This window comes from Vicia villosa, linkage group LG2 (assembly GCF_029867415.1).
Source record: "Vicia villosa cultivar HV-30 ecotype Madison, WI linkage group LG2, Vvil1.0, whole genome shotgun sequence".
Taxonomy (NCBI): Eukaryota; Viridiplantae; Streptophyta; class Magnoliopsida; order Fabales; family Fabaceae; genus Vicia; species Vicia villosa.
In genome coordinates this window covers 72587741-72605301 of record NC_081181.1, presented here as the reverse complement: position 1 = coordinate 72605301, position 17561 = coordinate 72587741, and the positions used below count along the sequence as shown (strand labels likewise).

The window sequence follows — 17561 nt, the reverse complement described above, 5'->3', positions numbered from 1 at the left end:
TGTCATGTCTAGCCTTCTCATTATCTTTCGTCTTGTCTTTAACATCCATCACAGTGTTAAATACATTATCAAAAAAATTCTTCTCAATATGCATAACATCTAGATTATGGCGCAACAAATTATCTTTCTAATATGGAAGATCCCAAAATATACTTCTCTTTGTCCAATTGTGATCGACCCCATATCCTTCAATTCTACATGCCTTTCCAGTATCTGTAATTTTTGGTAGCTCACAAACTTTGTCCCATACAGCACCTGGTGACAATCGGGGCGGAGGCATATCTGTTACCTGTTTGTCTTTTATGAAATTTGTCTTGTTCTTTCTATACGGATGATTTTTTGTTAGAAATCTGCGGTGACAGTCAAACCACGAGCTTTTCCCCCCTTTATCCAACGTAAACGCCTTCGTCTCTTTCATACAATGCGGGCAACCCATTCTGCCATGTGTACCCCAACCAGACAACATGCCATATGCTGGAAAGTCGTTGATGGTCCACATCAAGGCAGCTCGCATAGTAAAATTTTGTTTACGTGATATATCATAAGTCCATTCTCCACCAATCCACAACCTCTTCAAATCATCAATTAAAGGTTGTAAATACACATCAATTCCGGCTTTTGGACTCGAAGGTCCTGGAATGACGCACGTCAAAAACATATATGGTTTTGTCATGCACATCTCGGGAGGAAGGTTGTAAGGGGTTACAATAACTGGCCAACAAGAATACGCACTTCCCGACGCTTGAACATAAGGAGCAAAACCATCTGAGCATAATCCAAGCCTGACATTTCTAGGTTCTGCGGCAAAATCAGGATGTATTCGATCAAAGTGTTTCCATGCCTCGCCATCAGATGGATGCCGCATAGTGTCTAGACTTGTTTTGTTTGTATGATGCCATGTCATATGACTTGCACTGTGCATTGAAGCAAACATTCTTTTTAACCTTGGAATTATCGGAAGATAAAACATGGACTTTTCTGCTACACGGTCTTGATTAGTGTTAATGGCTCTACTGCGAACTTTATATCTTGGACTCATACAAAATTTGCATTCCTCCAACAATCCATCTTGAGTACCAAACTCATTGTCATAAAACAACATACAACCATTAATGCAACAATCAATCTTTCTTACTCTTAAGCCCAACTTCGACACCAACTTCATTGCTTCATAAAATGTTGTAGGTAAGTTGTCTTTCATTTCAATTGAGTCCAACATCATTTTTACAAAGAATTCCAAACACTGATCAGGAACATTCCAATTTGACTTGGCGGCCAATAATCTCACACACATTGATAACTTGGAGTCAGACGAACCGTCAAACAACGGCGTATTCATCTCATTCAACAATTGATAAAATCTCTGCGCTTCTTCGTTCGGCATCTCTTCCCCATCACAATCTTCAGGTTGATCATAGGTCACGTTCACACCAAAAGCATCCTCAACCATGTCACCGATCTGATTAAAGTTTTCCTCATATTCAATAGGCGGTCTTTCCTCATATTCCATTGACGGACGACTACTTGAAGCATGCGTACTGCTAGTGTCTGGTACGTTACTCGGCAATTTTTCACCATTATACGTCCAGACCCAATAATTTTCCATGAAACCCCTTCTATACAAATGCCTGACCACTTCATCTGGGTCACTAATTATAGGTCTACATTCACATTTAAGACAGGGACACCTAACTCCTCCTTCGCTTCGACAACATTCTTAAGCAAACGCCCACGTGATAAACCTGTTAACTCCTTCTATAAAATTGGGTTTAAGTGCACGTCTTCCTGGTTCCACTCTATCGTACATCCAACTACGATAATACAAATAATATTCCATACTGCACATATATCCAATCATTCTCTTTTTAGTAACAATAATTAAACATTTACTTATATCAACTATAAGTAAATAATTTTCTACAATAGAAGTAGATAAACAATATATACATTCTACCAATATATACATTCTAACAATATTCTAACAATATTATATACATTCTAACATTCTAACAATATATACATTCTAACAATAATACATATTATATATAATATTTTCGTTTTTATAAAATCTATAATTATAACATTCTAAAAATTATACATACTATACATAATATTACATTCTAAAAAATTAAAAATTATACATATTATACATTCTAAAAATTATAACATACTATAAATTATACATAATCTATACATATTATATAATCTATAACTATAACATTCTAAAAATTATACATACTATACATAATCTATAATTATACATATTATACATACTATACATATTATATAATCACATAAAAATTAACATTCTATAAATAATATACATTCTATAAATTAATCTATATATATACATACTATAAATAATATACATTCTATAAATTAATCTATATATATACATACTATAAATAATATGCATTCTAATTATTATAACATTCTAATAATTAACATTCTAAAAATTATATATCAAATTAACATTCTAAAAATTATATATACATACTACAAAAATCTCATAAAAAAATCTCACAAATTAATCTATAACATATATATATCAATAATCACATAAAAAATCTCAAAAATTATATAAATAAAATTGAAAAAAAAAAATACCTCAATGAAGTTGAACAATATTGAGTGAGCTCCTCCTTATCCTTGAATCAAAATCAACAATGCTTCACCTACAAATATATATTAAAATCAGATTTTTACAAAAAATAAAATAAAAAATTGACAAGAACAAGTGAGGTTTGAATGTTTACCTGGAAATGGGGGGTTGTGATGATGAATTTGAGAATGAAAATGGTGGATTGAGGAGGGAGGATGGTTGATTATGGAGGATAGGAAGAGGGTTTGGGGGAAGAAGGAGAAGAGGAGAAGAGGAAAAGAAAGAAAGAAAGAGGAGAAAGGGGGTTCTGGGAAGAGGAGTTCCAACGAATTGGTATAATGCCTTTAGCGACGTGATTTTCACGTGTCTACGTTGCGAAGTGAAAATCACGTCGCAACTTCTACACAGTAATAAATGTGTCAGTCAACTGCACACGACTGTACATAAATGCTGGCGTGTTTAACAAAAAAAGGTTGCGACGTGAAATACACGCCGCAACAAAAAAAAAATGAAAATTTGAAATTCCCCCCTTTGAATTTTCCCCCTTTGTCAGACTACTTTATCTGCTTTTAATTTTTTTTATTTTATTTAAAGGTTGCGACGTGTTTCTCATTTCGCAACTTTTTTTTTAAATATTATTTAAAGACACCCCATGTGCCAACGTTGGTTTTAGTTTTTTAATATAAAAAACTTTTAGTGACGTGATTATCACGTCGCAACTCACTTTTTTGAGCCACGTGATAATCACGTCGCAACATTTGGTGGCTATATCACACTTTTCTTGTAGTGAAAGTCTCTTACATACTTCTTATGTTTCTTTTGTTTCTTTTATTGCCCAATCGAACCCTTTATCATTTCTTGTCATTTATCTTCAGTTGTCAAATTGTATTACTTTACATTCCTGTTATTTACTGTCTTCAAGAAACTTTAGTGTATTCATTAGAGAAGTAATTGCGTCAAAACATGAATTCAATTGTAAGTATAGTCACAAAAACTTAGACACATGTCCTAGGATCAATCTAGTCGATCATGTAAGTTACCAAAGCATTTAATTTGGAAGACTAGCGGTTGTTTACCAGAAATCACTGTAAACAACAAGATAGAGGTACCTTCACCGTTGTTAACCTTGAAATGTGAAAAGCTATACCACTATCCCCATTTCTTAGTGGTGGTGGTTCTGGTTGCGGCTGCATCAACGAGAAGGGAGGCTTAACGGTGGTTCGAAGTGGAGAAAAAAATTAATCGAAATGGAGAAAAGCATGTGGATGTGGTTGAAAGGAGTGGGTAAGACTCTCAATAGAGAAGGAGGTGACCATTATAAAGGTGTTGGCTGAGATTTTTGACTCGAGCTAAAATCCAGCCAAAGAGAATGAAGAGCATTATGAGAGAAGTATTTTCAAGTCGAACCACATTTGGTCGAATAAGAACCAAAAGTAAAAATAACTTATTGGGCCCAGAAGTACATAAGAGCCCAAGATGCGGACAAAGGCCCAAAGGATTCAAATAAAAGTATATTTCACGCAGGTTGAAGTTTTGGAGAGAAACGACACTTGAATATAGAACGTGGAAGCGTGGGATGGAAGTTAAGATGAAGAACGTGGGGTTCTTAAGGAGGTCGACAACCCCCCCCCCCAAAGTAGTTATTTTCATGCACTATAAATAAAGATTTTTGTACATAGTTTTAGAGTTTCACAATTTTACAAATGCTTGCACGCTGTAACACTCAGAGTACCCAAGCGAACGGGCGAAATGAGTCAAGCAAGGGCTATGTATGTTTGAACCATCTACTTTTCTGCAAACTTTAAATGTTATGTCATTTACCTTTTATTCTTGCAGTGTCTTTGTTTATTTGTGGTTTGATTTTCACCAAATACGTTTTACAAAAAAAAATCATTCTAAGTGTGTTAGACGTCGTTAGGAACACCCTCGTTTTCGTAACTAAAACAAAAGAACTTCTCACAATGAAGAACTTATCCTTAAAATTATTAAAGGAGTTCATATACACTTTAAAGAGTTTACAACCTTGCTTTAGAGATGAAAACCTTGACGTTTAGAAAACATCCTTAACACATGGAACAGGTAAAAGAATACAACCACCGTGGGCGAGCTCTTCTTGTACTCATACTAGTTATGGAAAGCCTTTACATATTCCTAACTCATTGGATCTATGCGGGGGAAATTTCCATATGTTTGAGAACCCCAACTTCAAAGTCGTTGAAAGGAAGTGTAACTCACATTAAAAAAAACAAACACTCATACATGGGGAGTCCTCATACATCAAATTGACTACGTATGTACATATCAACCGTTAGAAGAGTCACATGTTAGTCTGATGACAATCCCATATTTCAATACATAAGAGCATCTCCAATGCAAGTTGCTTAACATACACTAGGATTTTGTTACCCTGAGTTTTCGACTTGCAAATGAATTGGTAATTGGCCCTTGATAGAAGCACAAGACATTTATATCTTGAGTTAAGGCAGCTCGACTGAAGAATTCTGGTCAAGTCAAAGTCGTTCGACTAAAAAAGGCCACAAATGTCATCAGCGTTCGACTAAAGTGTGCACAAAACTTAGGCGTTTCTGCCAAGTTTTAAGTTGGGGTCGGAAGACACCAGAAGTCGAGGATGACAGTTTTCAGCAGTTTTTGAGGGACGCGTGGAACTCACATAAACAAAGATTTTGCATGTCGTGGACACGCGTTAGCTAGTGATTAGTCGACCGTTAATAGCAGTTGTCATATTTTTACTATTTAAGCAAGTTTAGGAATAGGGGAAGGGGTCCGCATTTTCTACAGAACACAAGTAAAACTCAAATCTCTGTGCAAAAATGAGTAACGAGTGCTACTTTGGAATGTATGTATGCGTATCAATTTAAGTTTATACAATCATTTGTCTTATGCATTGTTTTCAGTATACATTTACTGCATTTACTATAATTTATAGTCTTGATTTTCAGTATGTTCATTTAAGTTACTTTACTGCTGCACGCAATACGAGTTTAATTCATACAAACGAAACAAAAAGCAATTAGTCCTGGAATATTCTAGTTGATTCCGCAAAAGTAACCTTTAAAAAGGAAACTAGCGATTGTTTACCATATTTCTGGGTAAACAAATTGGCACACCTGGTGGGACTCGTCAATTGCTATTTTGTTGTATATTTGATCGTTTAAACGTTATGTATGATATTAAGAAGTGGTCGGCAATTAACTAATATGTCTGAAGTTAATGTCAATGAGTCTGACCTTTCTAGAAATCAAGGAGTTGTTCTGACAGGAACAGCGTCACAAAATGCTGCAAATTCGTCCCTAGTTAGGACACCAAACACTGGTGGATCGACGACAGCAACTTTAATGTCATCACCAGCGAATGTACGGTCACCATTTAACCCGGTGCGACCGTCATTCCAAGGAGTAGTACCTCCACCAGGTTTTAACCCTCAATTTGGAATGCCTACGTCAATGATGCAGGGTTTATACACGAATCCTTCGTTGTATTCTGATAATATGATGGCAACAAGCACATCATCAAACCCAGGGGGTCGACCTACGGGCATAGGTTACATCAACCAAACATTGCCATCTTTTAGTACTACGTCAATGTTGTCAATCTGACAACAGATAGACGAGAGTAACCATGAAATGGTGAATGCTCTTACTCAACAAATGGGGACTGTTTTTACTCCCATGATAAACAATACAAACCAAAGTTATGAAATATTGGCTGGACAAATGGCTAGAATAGCAGATTTCCTTGGGGCGCCCCCGCAGCCAAACCTTCCAACTTCCCAAGGGTCGAATGTAAGAGTAGTCGAAACTGTGGGGCATGGGGACCAAATTGAACAAAATATTCCTAGGGTAGTACAAAGGCATCAAGATGTTGATCAAGTTCTTAGGAATATTCAACAAGATGCCAATGTCGGACACAATAATATCTCAAATGTGGTCGAACAGATCTTAGTTCAGAATGGGATAAATGTGGGGTTACATAGACCTAATTTCGTTTCCCCGTTGTCAGAATATGTAAGGCAAACAGAATTGCCTAGGGGTTGGAAAATCCCAAAATTTACTAAATTTGCTGGTGAGACTGGCGAGTCGACAGTCGAACATATTGCTAGATTTCAGATAGAGGCTGGAGAAGTAGCAAACAACGAGAATTTAAAGATGAAATATTTCCCAAGTTCTTTAACAAAGAATGCCTTTACCTGGTTTACAACCTTACCTCCACAATCCTTGTTTTCATGGAGCCAGTTAGAAAGAGTGTTCCATGAACAGTTTTATATGGGACAGTCGAAAATTAGTTTGAAAGAAATAGCCGGGGTAAGGCGAAAGGGTACAGAAGCGGTTGATGATTATCTAAACCGTTTTAGGTTACTAAAATCTAGATGTTTCTCACAAATCCCTGAACATGATTTAGTCGAAATGGCTGCAGGTGGGTTAGATTATTCCATAAGGAAAAAATTAGATACCCAGCACTTAAGGGATATGGCACAACTGGCAGATAGGGTGCGTCAAGTCGAAAGGTTAAAAGCTGAAAAAGCCAGAGTTAGTAAATATCATAAGAAAGAAAAGATAGCCTATGTTACTACTAATGAGTTCGACTCTAATAGTGATAGTGAATATGAGGAAGGAGAGGTGAATGTGGCTGAATTGAAGCCAGGACCACCATATGTATGTAAATTACTTAAGCCCTCAAAAGATAAAAATCCGATCGAAAGCAAAAATGAAAAGTTTGCTAATAAAACATATACGTTTGATATAACCAAATGTGATGAAATATTGATTTGTTAGTGACTGATGGGCAAATCATAGTACCCCCAGGACTTAAATATCCCCCTCTTAAACAAAAGAAAAAGAGAGGATTTTGTAAATTTCATAATTTCTTGGGTCATAAGACTTCTCAATGTGTCCTTTTCAGGGATTTGGTGCAAAAGGCTTTGAAAGAAGGAAGGCTACAATTTGGAGAAAAACCAAATTCATCAATGCAAGTCGATACTAATCCCTTGCAGGTCGAGGAAGCCCATTATGCTGAGCTTGCTGATGTGATGATGGTCGATACCACTGACGGTTTCGGCGAAAGGAAAGATGTTGCTATTGATGGCAAAGTCTTAAGCATGGTGTATCCTGAACCAAAAGAGAGCCTTCTGAAATTCCTTGAGAGATGTCACAATAACAATTCTCAAGTTGGTTTATGTCCAAGGTGTGATGCTGTTTTCAATGTTGACGCTGCAAACAAAGTGAGATTCGACCCTCGTCGAGGTAAAAATCATCAGTTCATGTACACAGGAGAAAGTAGTGGTCGAAGGAATGGAGACTACAGAAAGCTGTTCGAGAAGCCAAAGACTTTTCGACCTAAGACGGATGTCCCTAAAGATAAATGGGTGAAACCAGTTAACTTTCGAGGGGGCAAACGTCCAGAATGGCAGATCCAAGGTGTTGGAGCAAAAGCTGAAGGTTCTTGGACTGATAGTGGGTCTAAGAGGAAAGATTATATATCTCCAAACTACAAGGGAAAAAACCCTATGACCCGAACTCAATGGAGGCGTTATCAGAGAAGTCATAAGAATGGGCAAGAAAATTCGAAGATGATGCAGGCAGGATTTTCTCATTATCAGCCAAAAACTTTTCATAGGAAGTTGACTGAGGAACAGGCCAAAGTGGCAAATAAGAGACTGGCTGCAGGAATGATCCTGGGAAAGAAACTCATCAAAGAGTTAGTCGACGACGAAACTCCGAATCTCAACACAGGGAAAGAGGCTGAATATTCCCCACTGTCAGATGAAGAGGTTGATGATAACTTTGATATAGAATCATATGAGTTATTAATTGATTGTGGAATTGTATCAGTGCTCCCAGCAGAGTTCGACAGAATATCTGAGGTGTCAGAGAATGAAGATGACTTTCTTCCAGACGAGAATGTGGAAGAAACACTTGTTTGCTATTATGTAATGGGAAAAGGAGTAGTGGAAGATCACCAGGTTGTGTTTGAAAAACCAGGTCGAGGAATGATGTATCATTTGAAACCCTTATTCATAAGAGCAAAAGTAGATGGTGTTCCAATAAATAAAGTGTTTGTTGATGGTGGGGCTGCTGTGAATCTAATGCCCTATTCCTCACTTCAGAAAGTGGGGAAATCTAACAAAGACTTGAGGCCTCATAATATGGTGTTGTCTAATTATGAAGGAAAGACCAGTGGAATACTTGGAGTAATTCAGGTGAAGTTGGCTGTAGGTTCGACTACCAGGCCAACCATTTTTATGGTGATTGCATCCCAAGCCAATTTTAAATTACTACTGGGTCGAGAATGGATACATGGCGTAGGGGCAGTCCCTTCTACTTTGCATCAGCGTGTGGCTATTTGGAGGCCAGATGGTATAGTTGAAAATGTTGAGGCTGATCAAAGTTACTACAAAACTGATAGTGGTCGAAAGCATTTCGACCAGCATCTAGCAAATGTAGCCCCATGCTACAAAGCAGAAGAGGTGTATTCTTCTGACGAAAGTGTGTCTAAGTATTTGAACTTAGACCCAAATTATGGTTTCATTTGGAATAAAGAAGATCCCAATGAACCATTGAATCATGAAAGTCCTCTAGAGCAGGGGACAGCAGTCAAAGATGATGACCACTGAGTCAGAATACCTGGCTCGAATAACGGCTTATTTAGTCGAAAATAAGATAAAGACGACTTTGGAAGCCGAATTGGAAGAAAATATGGCTATTGAGGCCATGATTGTAAAGAGTGAAAACAATCAGGAAGTCGATCTCTAAGTCGAGAGACTTGATGGGATATACGATGACGAACCCTTGGGCTTCGAGATGGATCCTTCAGGATCAGTAAAAAGAATGCAAGCTCAAGATCCTCTTGAAGAAATTGACTTGGGCGATGGAATCACTAAGAGACCTACGTATGTGAGTACGAAGCTTGCAAGTGATTTAAAAATCAAGTTGGTTCGTCTTTTGAAAGAATATAAAGATTGTTTTGCTTGGGATTACAATGAAATGCCTGGTTTAAGTCGAAGTGTGGTAGAACATCAATTACCTTTGAAACCAAGAAAGAAACCCATCAAGCAGCTTCCCAGAAGATTTGCACCAGAGGTTATGGAAAAAATCAAGGTGGAAATTGAAAGGTTGCTGAAAAGCAAGTTCATTCAAACTGCAAGGTATGTCGAATGGTTAGCTAATATAGTGCCCGTAATAAAGAAAAATGGTACCCTTCGTATATGCATAGATTTCAGAGATTTAAATAGTGCTACCCCTAAGGACGAATATCCCATGCCTGTAGCTGAGATGCTGGTCGATTCCGCAGCGGGATTTGAATACCTCAGTTTATTAGATGGTTATTCAGGCTATAACCAAATTTTTATAGCTGAAGAAGATGTGCCTAAGACGGCGTTTCGATGCCCAGGTGCTTTAGGTACTTATGAATGGGTCGTAATGCCTTTTGGTTTAAAAAATGATGGGGCAACATACCAAAGAGCTATGAATTCTATGTTTCATGATTTTATTGATAAATTTATGCAGGTTTATATTGATGATATTGTGATAAAATCTAATTCTGAGAATGGTCATTTAGACCATCTTCGACTGTCCTTTAAAAGAATAAGGAAATACAGTTTAAAAATGAATCCTTTAAAATGTGCTTTTGGTGTACATGTAGGGGATTTCCTAGGTTTCGTAGTCCACAAGAAAGGTATTGAGATAAACTAAAATAAGACGAAAGCAATCTTGGAGCTGAAAGCGCCAGAGACAAAGAAACAACTCCAGTCATTGTTGGGAAAAATTAATTTCTTGAGAAGATTTATTTCAAATCTAAGTGGTAAAACGAAGATATTTTCACCACTAGTGAAGCTCAAGAATCAAGATCAATTCAAATGGGAGCGAGAACATCAACAGGCATTCGACCAAATAAAGGCATATTTAACCAAGCCTCCTATTTTTTTACCCCCAAATAGGACAAAGAGTATGAAGTTGTATATAGCTGCATCTGGTTCGACAATTGGGAGTATGTTAGCCCAAGAGGATGATAATGGCATTGAAAGAGCTATATATTATCTAAGTCGAACCTTAGTGGATGCTGAGACTAGGTATAATGATGTTGAAAAATTATGTTTATGTTTGTACTTCTCATGTAATAAACTTAAGCAATATATAAAGCCTGTTGATGTGTATGTGTCGTCTCATTATGATGTTATCAAGCATATGTTGTCTAAACCAATTTTACATAATCGAATTGGTAAATGGGCCTTGGCGTTAACTGAATTTTCCTTAACATATGTGCCTTTAAAAGCTATGAAAGGTCAAATCGTGGCTGATTTTGTAGTCGAACATGGGCTGATTAATTTATCAGAAAACCTAGTCGACCAAATGAATTGGAAGTTGTTTTTTGATGGTTCCAGTCATAAAAATAGATCAGGCATAGGAGTTTTAATTATTTCTCCTCAAGGAATTCCAACCAAATTCCACTATAGAATGCAGGGCGCGTGTTCTAATAACGAAGTCGAATACGAAGCCTTGATAACTGGTTTAAAAGCTCTAGTAAACTTGGAGGCAATGCGAGTCGAAATCCGAGGCGATTCTAAGCTTGTTATTCGACAAATTAAAAAAGAGTATAAGTGCATCAAAGAAAATTTAATAGTTTATTACGCTATGGTGGTACACTTGTTGGAAAAATTTGATTATGTCGAGATCATGCATGTGCCAAGGTCTGATAACTATGTTGCCAATGAATTGGCACAAATTGCTTCAGGATATAAAGTTCCCAAAGATAAATTAGAAAAGATGATCGAAGTCAAAGAGAAAGAAACTCATGATGCGTTGGATAAGATAGGAAAATTGTCGATACCAAAACTGGGGGGTGTAGAAGACAAAATTAATGAAAATGGGAATTTGAATATTGTGGAGATTTTTGCCATCGACAACATGGCAGATTCTGATTGGAGAAACTCATTAGTCCAATACTTAAACAATCCAGTCGGAGGAACTGATCGAAAAATTAAATACAGAGCTTTAAATTATGTGATATTGGGAAACGAGTTATACAAGAAAACGGCTGAAGGTGTATTGTTAAAATGCTTAAGTTAAGCCGAAGCATATCTGGTTGTGTCAGAGGTCCATAGTGGTGCTTGTGGAGCCCATCAGTCAGGCTATAAAATGAAGTGGTTATTGTTTAGACAAGGTTTATATTGGCCAACAATGTTGAAAGATTGCATTGAGTACGCAAAAGGGTGTCAAGAGTGCCAGAAATTTTCAGGTATTCAACATGTTCCGGCTAGTGAGTTACATACTATTGTTAAGCCTTGGCCTTTTAGAGGATGGGCTTTGGATTTAATAGGAGAAATTAAACCTGCATCGTCTAAACAACAAAAGTTTATTTTAGTAGGAATAGATTATTTTACAAAATGGATAGAGGCAATTCCATTAGTTAATGCTGATCAAGAAGCGGTGATTAGTTTCATACAGAAACATATTATTTACAGATATGGGATTCCAGAAACTATTACCACTGATCAAGGATCAGTGTTTATTGGCCGAAAGATGCAGGCTTTTGCAGCAGAGACAGGATTTAAGCTGTTAACATCAACCCCTTATTATGGTCAAGCTAATGGTCAAGTCGAAGCAGCTAATAAAGTTATTATAAACTTGATAAAAAAGCATGTAGGGAAGAAGCCAAGAAACTGGCATCAAACACTCGACCAAATCCTTTGGGCCTGTTGAACTTCGCCAAAAGAAGCAATAAATACTACCCCATTTCGTTTAACTTTTGGGCATGATGTTGTCTTGCCTGCAGAAATTCATCTACAGTCGGCTAGAATTCAACGACAAAACGACCTTTCGACAAGTGAGTATTGGAGTATGATGTTAGATGAATTAGTGGAGTTAGACGAAGAACGATTGATAGCGTTAGATAGATTGATTAAACAAAAGCAAAAGGTGGCGAAGGCTTATAACAAAAAAGTAAAAGGAAAAACGTTCATGGTAAATGACTATGTGTGGAAGGTTATTCTACCCATGGATCAAAGAAATAAAGTATTGGGAAAATGGTCCTGTTGCACCCCAAAATTTGCCCATCTAATTTTATCTCTAACTGGCTTAAATTTTGCGTTTATATGCATACATTCATCAGGTCATCTAATTTCTTACATTCATTCATTAAGATTATTATTGGGTCATTAAATCAATGGGGATGGATTAAAAGCATCAATATGGATTAGGTTCTATTTCCCTATTCACGTGGCGTATTGATTGATATTATTATGGTCATATAGTTCATCACTCATCAAGTTATATCCATCATTCAACATTCAAATCCATTATCATCCAAATACCATCAAAAGACTTTAGTCACAAAGGCCAATATTATTCAAGCCACATTAATTTTTACATCCCTCATTCAAGGTTCAGGTTTTAAGCTTCACCCAAAAGTATTAAGCAATTTTTCACCATTTTTTTCTAATCAGCTAACGTCAACCATTCCATATTCATCAAAGTCCAAGTTTAAAATACATTACATAAAACAATTCATATCCAAATTACAAAAGCTCATTACAAAATTACACCGAGAAGTATATAACACTTCCTAAAATTTATCCTTCTCTTTCTCCATTTTTTCCAAGATGTTTCACTTGTTTTCACTTTGATAGACTTTGTTCCAACTTGCTGCAGCCTTGCACATTCAAACATAATCAACCTGCACAACAAATCCACATTACCATCCCATATCAGTTCAAAAACAGAGTTTGAGAAAAGAAAAAAAAATAGCAGAGCTGCTGCCATATACCTTCATCCAGCATATACGTGTTCAGCTCACTTACACCCTCTAACCAATTCAATCCAGGTCCCTGCACCAATTCAGTAAAAAAGGGGGAGAAAATCAGAGAAATGCACAAATCAATTCAGCCGCATACCAACCCTGTACATATATTACCACACTGATAATTTCACTAGCTTTTCACAAGTTTTTAACTTCCTAACTATTTTCACACAACATTTATACCAATTCAGTTACTTCTCCTAACCATTCTTCTAATGTTCTAACTGTTTTTTTAACTAACAAAACTGATAACTAATTCAGTTACAAACCATAACCAACTAACTCTAACAGTTTTCTAACCAACCTCTTTCACTAACTCAACCTAACTAACTCAGAAAATCAGTTACTCAGAGCAATAACAGAATTCCCAACTGATAACAGAAAGAAGAAGAGGATCCTAATAGAAATTCAGAGTTCAGAAAAACTAACCTTCATTTGGCTATAAAGGCAGAGCTGGATCCAAACCAAGGGGTTCTCTTCCTTCACTTCACAACTCCACAATTCTTCAATCCTCTCGATTCATGATCCACCACCTTCACCATCTCTTCAATCATTCCCTCATCTCCATACACATCATCATCTTTGCAACACCTCTCGTAACGCTCAATCACCGTCTTCAATAAACCTGCAACGAAAGCAACATCCTCATCCTCATAGCAATCATCATCACTGAATCCTTCACGCAACAACCTTCATCGCTACAACAATCAAAGAACAACATCATCTCGTTGCGATGGAAAATTCAGCAATAGTTGAAAAATCGAAAGGATAGCTCGAAGAAGAAGAAGAAAATATCGGATTAGAAAAGAAAAAGAAGAAAAAGAATCGGTAACAAACCAGTAACAAACTTCATCTTCTCCAATCTTCAGAGTTCATCCTTCCCACTCACGATTCCTTCATCATCTTCATCGCTTCTTCAATCACCATAAACAGAGCTTCATCGCTCTTTCAATGCCATAATCTTCATCATCATCTTCGTCGTCAACTCAGCGATTCCAGCATCTTCACCACAATGTTACCGGACGAACGAGTCAACATCACCGCAAAACGGCCATAGCCTCAATCCGTTCATCACCGTTCGCCTTCACTCGATCTTCGACACCATCGCATCAGCGTCACGCGAGTTCTACTAAAAGGGAAGAAGAAGGACCGACGATCAAGATTGAAGAGGTACCGAACTTGTTTTCGATCGAGCTGAGTGTGGATCGGAGGAATAGTCGCGCCGTTCATCGTGAAGAGGAAGAAGCAGAGAGAATTGGGAACGTCGCAGAGTAATGTAACCCTAATCCTCTTTCGTTTTATTATTTTTTTTCATATAATGTTATTAATTTGATTAATCAATTGGCATGATTCGTGTATAATATAAAGTTTAATTCACCAATCGTTAGTTGGTTCAGTGGTGATTGGCGCTGAACTTGGTAGGGAGAACCACGGTTCGATCCCCCGCAACTACGATCGGGAGGGGGCTGGAACCACTTGATGCCAGAACTGACCCCCGAACCGGACTAAACCGGTGGTGATAAACCAAAAAAAAAAAAGTTTAATTCCTGATTAATTGACTTAACTATCTTAATTAACTAGAATTATGGATTATTAAGTCTGAAGATTAAATCAACAAAAATATGGATCAATACAAACTCAGTGGGCCCAACGAATTCATTAATGCACCCCCTTTGAGCCCATAAATTTTCCGGCAATCAGTAACAATAATCATTCTGGGCCAATTGCTACTGGGCCCTGCACCCTGCTCTTCACACCATTGTTTTCATTTCACACCTCCCTGTTTCCATTACTAGAAGTTAAGTTTAATTAGATTTCTTTTCTATTTGCTTTTAGTAAATAAAAATACTAATTTTTCTCTTATCATTTTAGACTTTTAGCACATATTTTGTCATATAAAAATAATCACAAAAATATTAGTTTTAGGCTATTTGTATTAGTCTTTTACTTGATTTGTAGTCCATTTGCTCCCATAAAAACCATAAGAATAAATAGTACCTTTTAATTCATGTTAGTGCTATATTTTGAACCATTTGTTTTCATGTTTTGTGCTATACTTTCAAGTCATTCTTTTAGTCATTTTTGCACTAATTTTATATCATTGTTTACTTGTAATTTCTACTTGTAATTTTGATCTCACTTGTAATCTCATTCCTTTATATTTAGGACCTATAATCTTCATGATCATTAGGCTTAGTCTTTCCCTTTAAATCCTAACATTTAGGTATAATCATAACATTAAGCTAGTTATTCATTTTAGGCTAGTTTTCTTTTCCTTTTTCTTTTAAACTTTAAAACATTAATAAAGGACGACGCGAATCATGCTAATGCCTTTTTTTTAGTGTGAAAGAAATGATTGGGGCGTAGGCCCCGATGTATGTTCTTTCCCACTTAGCGGAAGAGAAATGATTGAGGCGTAGGCCTCGGTGTATTTCTTAACCGTTATTTAGAGAAACGATTGTGGCGTAGGCCTCGATGTGCATTCTCTAATTATTCAAAAAACTGTATTTCATTTAGAGAAACGATTGTGGCGTAGGCCTCGATGTGCATTCTCTAAATATTCAAAAAAACTCTTTTTAAGGCATGATTCAAGTCACAAATTAATTTCCCTTAAAATACACCCAACCAAAAACATTTCAAAATATCTAATAAAGGCTCAGACCTAAACAAAGTAAGGAAGTGATGCGAAGCCTTGTAGTGGGTTTTCGTCCATCATGGAATTATACCTAAAAGACACAAACCAATTTTTCCTCTTCTCTCTCTTGCCTCCGAGGCATTCTTTCTCTTGCCTTCAGGGCACTCTTTCTCCTAATCGGACACGTTATTTCCGCTCCATTCCCAGCTTAAGACTCCAGAGGTCGAGCAGCGGAGTGCGAATGTAACTGTTCAACTAAAAAACACAAAAACAAACAAAAACTAAAGAGCCGAACTACGGCGCTCTGATTCTTGAAAAGGATACGTAGGCATTGGGTCGCAGGGCCTAAGCGAGCACAACTATTTATAAATCTTATTTTCCCCGTGTTTCTTCTTTTTTCATTTGCATGCATTCCCTTAGTGATTAAGCTTTAGATTTATACACCCTTAGAATAGAACAAACATAGGTGGATACCATCGAGTACGATGGGCGTGAGGGGTGCTAGCACCTTCCCCTTGCGTAACCGACTCCCGTACCCTATCTCTGGTCGAAAGACCTTTTCTTATCCTTTCCTTATTCCAGGTTTTCTGATATTCCTTTCCCTCTTTGGGATAAATATATTGGTGGCGACTCTGTTCACATTTCGCGAGCGTGCGACAGTCCCCAAGTTGGGAAGGACCGTTTAAAATTCTGCAAGTATTTTCAAACAACGCATACGAGATCGAAGAGTTGAATTCAGATGGTCGAATCTTGAAGATAAATGGTAAATATTTGAAAAAATATAAACCTATACTTCAAGAAATTCGCATAATAGAATAGAACCAAAATATTGGATTAAAAATGGCCACAAACGCGGCCAGTCATTACAAAAATATTCATTACAAGGCTGATGAATACAATATTACAAGGAAGGAAAGTTATTTCTGAAATAAGCTAGCTTGGTAGACTCAAAGTCAATCTTAGAGTCAAGTCGAGACAATCCTTGTCTGAGTTGTCGAATGCTGCCTTTCAATTTGAGAGCCCTTTCGCCATGACCAAGACCTTTGAAAATTTCTTGATTAATAGTTTCAGGTGAAGGAATTTTCTCAGTCTGAGCCAAAGTAACTTTTTCCTGTTCAAGATCTTGAATTTTCTGGTTGAGAGCATCGATCTGGGCCTTATAATCAGCAATTTTGCTGTTGATTTTCCCTTCCTTGTCAGAAAATTTTAGTTTTTTCTTGAAACTCTTCGACCTTTTTAGTTGAAGCTGCACTGGCATCCCACTCCCTGTTCATTTCAAGTTCTTTGTTCTTTGCTTGATGATTCACGTTTTTCTTAGTGATAAGATCACTCCAGAGTTGGTCGAAATATGCTTCAAAATTGAAGAAGAATTGAGCAACAACAGCTGGGAGAGGAGCCTTAACATGCAAATCCAGCAACTTTCGAATCTCTCCACCAAGATGATCAGAGCTTTCAAGAACAGTAAGAAATTCAGGTTCATTCAAATGAGCTCGAAGCTGGCAGATAGCGTTT

General features: G+C 37.0%; 1 protein-coding gene and 1 long non-coding RNA gene across 2 annotated transcripts; one reads left to right on the top strand and one right to left on the bottom strand.

The window, feature by feature from the left end:
* The first annotated feature begins 11073 nt into the window (after positions 1–11073).
* Positions 11074–11685, top strand: LOC131649344 (uncharacterized). The gene has a single exon (XM_058919107.1). It carries the CDS (start codon positions 11074–11076, stop codon positions 11683–11685), a length of 612 nt encoding a protein of 203 aa, XP_058775090.1.
* A 1255-nt stretch (positions 11686–12940) lies between these two features.
* Positions 12941–13937, bottom strand: LOC131646282 (uncharacterized). The gene is made up of 3 exons (XR_009297391.1): positions 13844–13937; positions 13382–13442; positions 12941–13291 (listed from the first exon to the last, which is right to left on the bottom strand). It is a non-coding gene; the product is annotated as an uncharacterized LOC131646282 (long non-coding RNA).
* Between the last annotated feature and the right edge of the window lie 3624 nt (positions 13938–17561).

What these genes read in the sequence shown, in the direction of transcription:
- LOC131649344 (XM_058919107.1), top strand. Translation starts at nt 11,074, where the DNA reads ATGCAGGGCGCGTGTTCTAATAACGAAGTCGAATACGAAGCCTTGATA.